The sequence below is a fragment of the Lathyrus oleraceus genome, chromosome 7 (assembly GCF_024323335.1).
Source record: "Lathyrus oleraceus cultivar Zhongwan6 chromosome 7, CAAS_Psat_ZW6_1.0, whole genome shotgun sequence".
NCBI classification, from domain to species: Eukaryota; Viridiplantae; Streptophyta; class Magnoliopsida; order Fabales; family Fabaceae; genus Lathyrus; species Lathyrus oleraceus.
Window position 1 is genome coordinate 538,151,122 of NC_066585.1, and position 9,683 is coordinate 538,160,804.

A 9,683-nucleotide genomic window follows, 5' to 3' on the forward strand; every position below is an offset into this window, starting at 1 on the left:
ATCATGAATATCCATGCTATAAGATGAATATGTTCTTGCTCTTGTTGATTTTCATGAACATGTGTTTTGTTGTGTTTTATGATTGGTATGATAATATGATTTGCTATGGTTATGTTATGATGTTGAAATCCTTGTTGTTATGAACTTGGGATTCTTGTTGCACATATGTATATGAACATGTAGTGAGGTGGAAGTGTTGGAAGAAGGAATGTGGGTTTGATTGGAAATGGAGTTATAGAAGAAAATGGTGTTTTTAGAAGTGGAAAAAATGGAAATGTGCGTGTTAACCGGTAGCGAATTCACTTTCTGGGCAGATTCGGTGCCTCTTAACCGGTTAACGTGGAAACAGAATTTAATTTCTGGACAGAATTGTCACCAATGGGGTTCGAACCAAGAACCTCCTTGAAATTGTGCAAGCCTTACCACTAGGCCAAATAGGTTGTTGTTGAATACTTATGCAATGAATAAATATTAATCTAAATCTTGATTAAGATAGATTAATGAATTAATTGAGTGGTATAACTCCGTTTTGGATGTGGACGGATGCGTTAGTAAGATGACGAAAAAGGTTATTATTACGATACCATGTTATAATATATTATGTGTCTTACAAATTCCATGAATTGTATTTTGATGGATGTTAAACATGGTTGATATATTTGATTGTGAAATAACATGATTAAAAACCTTACAAAGGAGAGTGAGGAAATCTAGGAGTTTAACATGATTAATAACTTAGAAAGATAATCTAGGTTATGGAACATGTGTGATATGTATGAGAATACGGTATTCATTCGTACGACGCTTATGTGAAGGTCGTGGACGAATTGTTGCCATGATTGAGAATGAGACGCATTGTATGGAACATGCCATGTTATTATTTGTGTATTATGGTGAATGAAGTCACCTATGATTGATGAACTTGTTTTGGTTCGTGGAACCAATGATTATGGAACCGATCATGTATTCAGAATGTGTGTTTTCTGTGGTGGTACACATCTCTATTGGTATGCTTAGATGAGTAAGCATTGGGATGTGGGACCAATGATTCGAGCCTCAATTGGGTTTGAGCCTCAACCATGGTGGACATGGGGGAAAGGTGGACACCAAAGTGGGATAAGGCCCATACGGTGAAAGAGACTCAAAGTGGGTAAAGTCCCATACGAGTGATGGTTCTTAAAAGTGGGTTTGAGTCCCATAGGGGAACCGGATATCCACCGCGAAAGTCGAATCATACGAGCATGCATGAATCGGGCCTGGCTTAGACGTAAGCCCGTTCGGGAATTGATTCGTCGTGATCTGAATAATGATCATGGTTGAGTTATGAGAACTCAGATGCATGTGTCCATACAATTGCGAGTTAGTTCCCCATCGCTCAAGTCTTCGTTCCCTTGTTGACTTGAGTTGGATATGAGCTGAATATTGATTAGAAAACCCTGTAGAGCCGAGTGGACCCATAAGATAGGGAACCCACTGAGATTATTATCTCACCCCATGTTGTTGATTATTTTTCAGGTGGTTCTGAGCAGGATAAGGGTAAGGGCAAGATAGAGTGATGTCTTGATTACCTGAGGACTGGTGGCTTTTCTTCTGCTGTGTAGATATTTTTGAGATCATTGTCTAATGATCTAGATCAGTAGTTTTATTTTGGGCATGTATTGTATATGTATGATGTGCTGCTAGGTACTTATGTATTTCAGTACCAGTTTTACACTATGTATAATATGTATTCTAGACATATATTATATGTGGGTGTTACAGTTGGTATCAGAGCAGGTTGTATCCTCGATCTAGCCATGAAATATTATAAGTATTCCTTTCTACCTCACATGTGTGTTATCATCATTGTCCTTGGTGTTATATTCATAGTATTGAGCCTGATCAACTTAATCCTATTTGTATGACATTCAGGATCATGGCTGACGGACGCAGAGGTCGTGGTAGACCCAGAACCCAGAATTCGGACTCTGAACCGCCAAGTGGTAGTGAAGGTTTTCAATGGCCTCAGTTTATGCAACAAATGCAACAACAACATAATCAATTCATGCAACAGATGATGCAACAGTGGAATGGTGGTTTGCATCCTCAGGGAGTTCCACAAGTAGCTGCAGGTGGTAGTTTCTGAGATTTCTTTCGCATGAATCCTCTAGAATTCCATGGTGGGCTGAATCCTATGAAGGCTGTGGATAACCGACATGGAAAGGATTTTTCGGATAGTGCATTGTAGTGAAGAAAATAAGGTTGTGTTTGCTTCTCACATGATGAAGGGTTCAGCTGTAAGATGGTGGGAGAGTGCTTCGATTCTTATGACCAATCAAGGAATACCTAGAGATTGGGAGCATTTTAAGGCTATTTTCTTGGATAAGTATTGTCGCATCCGCGAAAAAACAACCGGCGGGCTAAAACAAAACACAACACAGAGCCGCCACTGCGCGTTATTTATCCCAAAATAGGGAAAGGAAACGCTCAGAGAAACCTGGAAAAAGCATGGTCTCGCGACCAAAGAGAAAGGGTAAGGGAGTCGGTTACGCAAGGGGAAGGTATTAGCACCCCTCACGTCCGTCGTACTCGACGGGATCCACGTCCTAAAAGAAAGAATAGGTTGCTAAAACATCACACACACACACAAGGAACGCAGGTGGGGTTAAGAGGAAGGGAGCTCGATAGGACATCGCATCCTATGCCTACATATCTCGTCGGGAATGAGAATCAGAGCTACTGTAGTTCGGCTCACGCACGCCAAACAACACACACAAACTCAGGCAAACATGGAACCTGACAACCACTCGATGGAATTACGTCAGCTTCCGAACCAAACAATACAATCAGGATACGTACAGCCAATCGCTGGGCTTACGTCCATATCCTGACACACAAGAACAAACAGACAACAAGTTACTAAGGAGTCGGGAACTCGAGCCTAGCAACTGTCAAACAAACACACACAAAGAGGAAAAAAAATGCCCGGAGAGACCTCGCACGGTCTCCTGCCTACATACCTCGTCGGGAACAAGGATCAGGGCGATGTAGTTCCCCTAAACAGGGGAGAAAATCTATCTCCTAACCAGAAACAAAGGGAAGACACACTACCAGGGAGCTGTACTCGAGCCTAGTGTTGTCATGCATCATTGCCCTAAGTTGAGGTTTCTACCTACTTGCACAACTGCAAGCTAACCCTATCCAGGAAGAAAGCAAGCATACAAGCATACAAGCATCAATCAAGCATCTCAAGCAAACATGTCAAACAAATATTCACAAAGCACACACTATAACCAATCAAGTGGGCTCAAACAATGGGTTTGACTGCCTATGCAAGTCATCTGTACAAGGATAGTGTTAGCTCTTAACCTTGCCATTGAGGGGCTAAGGTGAAGCCAGATGAAAGGTGAGTGAAGATTAGACTTCACAGCTCTTATCCCTGACCAGGGAGAGCTTCAGACAAAGGAGCGTGGGTCCAGAATAGAGGAACCCTTCTACGCTCAAAGACTCTGACACAACTGTACAAAGTACAAGATCTTGGGTTTGTGTCCCAATGCATCAACACACAGCAGTGTGAGCAGAGGGACGACTCAACAGAATAGTGGGAGATAGATTGCATATCTCTATGATCCACCAATTGCCTTAATCAAGGTCTTTACCTGCTTGGGACAAATGTAAACAAGCACAAACATCGCCTCTTAAGGAGGACTTCAGACAGTTTGCCCGGCCAAGTAACAGGCCAGGTCTTCCAGACTACATGGAGAATAGAAGTCCTACCTCAAATGGTTAAAAAACCAAGCAGCAGCAAGCAAGTTCTCAAAGAACTGTAAGCAACTAAATGTACCTGAAATCAATCAAGTATCATCAGTAATCAGACAGACAACAATAAACAGCAAATGTTAATCAGTTAATCTGTACAAACAACACAGGCTAATGCACACAAATGCAAACTATAAGCTCAAGCTCAAGCTTCACAACCTACAAAACAAAATCAAATTAGTTCACAAGCAACAACCAAACTCAATTCAAATTGACTTGAGGCATTCTCCTTAAGCATTGCACTTTTAACCTGAAAAGTCAAACCAAATGTGAGAAACAAGACCACTAGGCCAAGCCTAGGGTCCAAAAGGGATGAAAAATCCTCAACAGCAAGTGTAAACCAACCAAAATCAAATTAACACAAATGGAAAGCCAATGCAATTGGTCCCATGCTCATACCATTTACCATTATCATTTCATGACCAAAACAAGTCAAATTAGGTCAAATGCAACATCAAATATCCAAACAGAATGACTTCAATCAAAAGCATACCAAACCAATTCCAAAAATCCTCAAATACTTCACACCTAAACAGGACATATTCAAGGTATAACATGTCAATTTTCAGCTCAATTGGACAAAAGGAACTAGGTCAATGAAAATCAAGAAATCCAGACACAATTATTCAAGCCAATTCAAGGCATCAACACATGCATTCACTTCAAAAATTCATAAAGCAGTGACAACATATCATAAATGAATGGGACCAAAAGCATGATGTCCTATAATGTGTCTAGTATCAACATACCAAATTTCACATCCATCCAATACCATATGAGCATTTCACAAAAGATATACAAACATGTATCACCCAATGCTTCAAAATGAGCCAACAGTGAAGAAAATTATCAATCAAATTGAAAACTCCACCAAAAATTCCAGAAAAATTCACATGACATCTCAACATATCAATGATCATCCATGCAAAATTTCAATCCAATCCAACAATCATAGGTCATGCAACTAAATTCATGAAGTTGACCTAGCTAGGTGTGACACAAATTGTCACACCTAGATTCAAAAAATCATATCTCAATCATCAGGTATCCAAAAATCAAAAACTTTATATGTAAATCACCATCAACATGTCCAGAATGAGCACAAAAAATTTCAATCATTTATTTAAATGTATGAGCATTTCACAATGAAAATGGCAAAACATGTAAAAAATACACACAAGTCAAAGATCCCTAGGCCAGGTCAACATTTTACCATGCACAACTTGTGAAACCATGCCTATAAAATTCTAGGGAAAAAATGGAATCCATCAAAAAAATCCTCACTATTTTTGGACTTGTAATTATTTTTTTATGAATTTTCTAAGATTAAAATGAATTGTTAAATAATTATTAAGTGTTTTATTTAATTAAATGGATCCAATGGCATTTGCGTAATTATCCTGGCCTGGGCAAAACGACAGCGTCTTGTTTTAATGCGCTGGCAATGTTCAATTGGATAGCACAGGCGCGAAACAAGTTTTTAAATTGGCAAGGCGCGCGTATGGATCAAACAAGGCATTTTCATCATTTTTTTCCAGAAAATCTCCAGCAAGCTCAAGAACACATGAACAATGAATCTCAACAAAAATTATCATGCGTATAACCAATGGAAAGGTCTAATCATCAGGAGCACGAATATACACATGATTTTACCTAATTCTTCCTAAATCTCATGGATCGACTAAATTAGGTTTTAACATCACCACTTCAAATCGAAATATCTCTCTCTACAATCATCCATTTCAAAAACTAAAAGCATCACAATCATCTATGTTGAACACTCTATAAAACGCATACAACAATTAAAGAAATCATGAGGTTCGATTTGACACCTTAATTCGAAGTCAGTGATGAATCTTGAAGCCTTGGCGCGTGTTGATCCAAAACAGATGCAAGAGGAGCTTCAGGATGTTGACTGGAGGTGTTAGGTTGATCCAATATAGCTTCTAGTGGAAGAAAACTCAATTCACCATGGATGCATCAAGAATGGACAGTCACGAATTTGAGGTCCTTTTGATCCAAACTACCAAAACAGCTTGAGAAGAAGATGAATGGAGGAGGAAGCAAAAAGAATTTCACAAATTGATGGAGAATTGGAAGAGTTTGGATGAGTTTTGCTCTTGAATGTTCTTGATGAATCTTGAAAATTGGAGGGAAAAGTTTGTTGAATTCTTGTGATTTGTGATTGTGATCAAAAGTTGGTTATGATTAAGTACTTATATTCCCAATTAATCACCTCTTAATCATCAATTTAACCAAATGTCATGTGATTAGCAAAATGCAATTTCCTTAAGCAAGGGCAAAAATGCCATTTCACAATAGGCCAATGACAGCTCATTTGACAGCTCACACATCCTCCAAATATCAGTTATGATGAGTTGGCATTGGTCCCACCTTGATTGGCCATGTAATTTTCATTTTCCACATGTCATGCCACTTTATGCATTTTTAAAGGCAAGTTCAAAAATGACTTAACCAAATAATGAACCTTGACATGTTATGACCATTCAAACCATTTCCAAATTGCATTTGTGAGGTGTTGCAAAAATCCCCATCCCAAAATTCCCATTATTTCTCAAGTTGGACCATTTTGCCCTTGGATTTTTAACTGTACACTTGAAAATTGACTTTTTGCATTGACCATTTTTGATGAATTCCAATTATGCACCATGAAAGTACATGTCAAATGGAGTTTGAACATAAAAAGATCATCCCATTTGGACACTCCATGTGGAAGTTATGCCACTTTGATTATGGGTCATTTTTGAAATTGAATGGACCATATCTTGCCAACCATACATGGGATTTTCAAGTTCTTGGACTTTTTGGAAAGGTGAGAACATGATCTACAACTTTCATGTTGAACAAATTTTCATTTGAAGCTTTTTTTGGACACGTAAATTTGAGGTAAAAAACTTTCCATTTTTGGAAACTTCCATTACAAGCCATTTTCTATTTTTGGCAATTTTTGTTCTGACTTTATTTTCTCCATTCTTGAGCTTTGAAATGTCAAATATCACTTGTTCCAACATGAATGAAGTGTATCCAACTCATTTCCACCTCCAAATCCATTAAATCAAGCACAGTTGACCACAGTTGACTTTTCAACAGATAGATGAATTTGGCAATGCATTGATCAAACTGAGCCCCAATCTTCTGATGAAATGGCCCAAGGATGAAACCCTAGCCTCAATAAGCTCAATACAATCATGAAATGATCCCCATATACATCATAGACCCCATCTCCTGATCATGCCCTGATTGGCCCAATGCAACTGATTAGGGTTGACCAGTGGTCAAAACCCTAATCTCAAGAAATCTGCTCCCACACTTGATGATGACAAACCATGATGATGATGATGATGTATCATTTCAAACAAGATGAAGACCAATATCTTTTGAGAATCACAAGACCCTAATTTGGACCTCCACATCCTCAGATGATTAATGACCAGTCCAATGAAACCCTAGCTTGCACTTTGACTTCCTCATCTTCTGACCAAGACTTGGGAGAATGGCTTGCACCATGTAACCACATGATATGCAATATGCAATGCCTAATGACCTAAAATGATCTGTAATATGTTATGCTAGTCCCAAGAGAGGAGGGCAAGTTTTGAGGTGTTACAAGTATTTTCCTAGTTCTTTGAGGACTCAGAAGGAGTTTGAATTTCAACAGCTCAGGCAGGGAACTATGTCAGTAGCTGCGTATGCTGAAAAGTTCGAAGATATGGCTGCGTATTCTAGACAAGTCGCGTACGCACCTGATGAGAGGTGGAAGATTGATCAATTTCTTTTTGGTATGAGGGGTGAAATTTCTCATAGTGTTTCTCAAAGGGAATTCACTTCTTATGCTGAACTATTAAGATAATGTTATGTGGCTGAGAATAGTTTGAAGAAGGTTCAAGAAGAAATGGATCAGTACAGGAGTGGGCTGAGAGACCAAGGAAGGCCAGGAAACCAGTTCAAGCCTAGATCTCAGGCTTTGAAAGGGAAACAGGTGCAACATGCAAGACCTAACCAACCTCCTCAATGTCAAGTATGTAAGAAGTATCATTTTGGAAAATGTACTGTAAGTGGAATTAGGTGTTTCACTTGTCAGAGGGAGGGACACATGTCTAGGGAATGTCCTCAGAACAAGAATCAGATGCAGGGGAGAAGCGTCGGTCGAGTTTATACTTTGGAGGCAAGGAAAGCTAAGAGCAATAATGCCTTAATTGCTGGTACGTGTCTCGTCAATGATCATCCTTGTTTTGTATTATTTGATTGTGGGGCGACACACTCTTTTGTATCAATTCGGTGCATGAAGCGTCTTGGCTTGCAAGCAATTCCCTTGTCACCTCCTATGGTGGTTACTACCGCCATGGATGATGTGGTTGAGACACCGTTGATTTGTGAAAATTGTTCGCTCTCGGTAAATGGTAGAGTTTTTCAGATTGATCTTATTTGTTTACCACTTAAGAAGGTTGATGTGGTTTTGGGGATGTATTGGATTTCTGCCCACTCGGTGTTTATTGGTTGTGAAGAGAAGTTGATTATCATTCCATCTAGTGAAGCTACTCCAAAGGATGTGTTAACTAGAATCTTGGAAGGTACGGTTGGCATGGTTAATTTCTTGTTTGAGAATGAAAAGTCAGTTCTCTTGGCTCTTACCAAGGAATCTAGCGATAATCTGAATGTTACACAAATCCCTATTGTTTGTGAATTTCCGGAAGTTTTTCCTGAGGATGTCTCCACTCTTCCTCCTGAAAGGGAAGTGGAATTCTCTATTGATCTGGTACCTGGGACGGCTCCAATCTCCGTCTCTCCGTATCGCTTGGCGCCACTAGAGTTGACAGAGTTGAAGAATCAATTGGAAGAGTTGTTGACCAAGCATTTTATCCGACCGAGTGTCTCACCATGGGGAGCTCCAGTGTTACTAGTAAAGAAGAAGGACGATAGTATGCGGTTGTGTATTGATTATCGTCAATTGAATAAAGTTACCATCAAGAACAAGTACCCTCTGCCTCGGATAGACGATTTGTTAGATCAGTTGAAAGGAGCCTGCGTGTTCTCGAAGATTGATCTATGATCGGGCTATCATCAAATAAGAGTTAAGAGTTCGGATGTGCCGAAGACCGCATTTAGAACCCAATATGGCCATTATGAGTTCCTTGTAATGCCGTTTGGTGTAACGAATGCCCCAGCTGTTTTCATGGACTATATGAATCGGATATTCCAACCCTACTTGGACCAGTTCGTGGTGATCTTTATTGATGACATTCTTATTTATTCTCGTACTCCTCAAGAGCACGGAGAACACTTAAGGATTGTTTTATCAGTATTGCAAGAGAAACAACTTTTTGCCAAGTTAAGTAAGTGTGAATTTTGGATGAACGAAGTGAGGTTTCTTGGTCATGTAATATCGCAAGGAGGAGTATCGGTGGATCCATCTAAAGTTGAAGTAGTTATCAATTGGGAAAGACCGAAGAATGCTTCCGAAGTCAGAAGTTTCTTAGGTTTGGCAGGTTACTACCGAAGGTTTATAAAGGGATTTTCACATATAGCGTTACCAATGACTAGACTTACCCGAAAGCAAATTTCTTTCAAATGGGATTCGAAGTGTGAGAAGAGTTTTATGAGTTTGAAGGAGAAGCTGACGACTGCCCCTGTTTCAGTCATCCCTGATCCTAGTAAGTCTTATGAAGTATTTTGTGACGCCTCTAAGAAAAGATTATGAGGGGTGTTAATGCAGAATGGTCAAGTTGTAGCCTATGCCTCCCGTCAGTTGAAGCCTCATGAAGAGAACTACCCAACTCATGATCTTGAACTGGCTGCTGTTGTCTTTGTATTGAAAGTTTGGAGACACTACTTATATGGGGTGCATTTTCAGATGTTTAGTGACC

The 9,683-nt window shown here is 39.5% G+C and overlaps 1 protein-coding gene across 1 annotated transcript; it reads left to right on the plus strand.

The window, feature by feature from the left end:
• The first annotated feature begins 1,915 nt into the window (after positions 1–1,915).
• On the plus strand, positions 1,916–8,869 carry LOC127104858 (uncharacterized). Its single transcript, XM_051042004.1, has 4 exons — positions 1,916–2,111; positions 2,218–2,365; positions 7,393–7,572; positions 7,690–8,869. Exons 1-4 carry the CDS (start codon positions 1,916–1,918, stop codon positions 8,867–8,869), a joined length of 1,704 nt encoding a protein of 567 aa, XP_050897961.1.
• Positions 8,870–9,683: the final 814 nt, after the last annotated feature.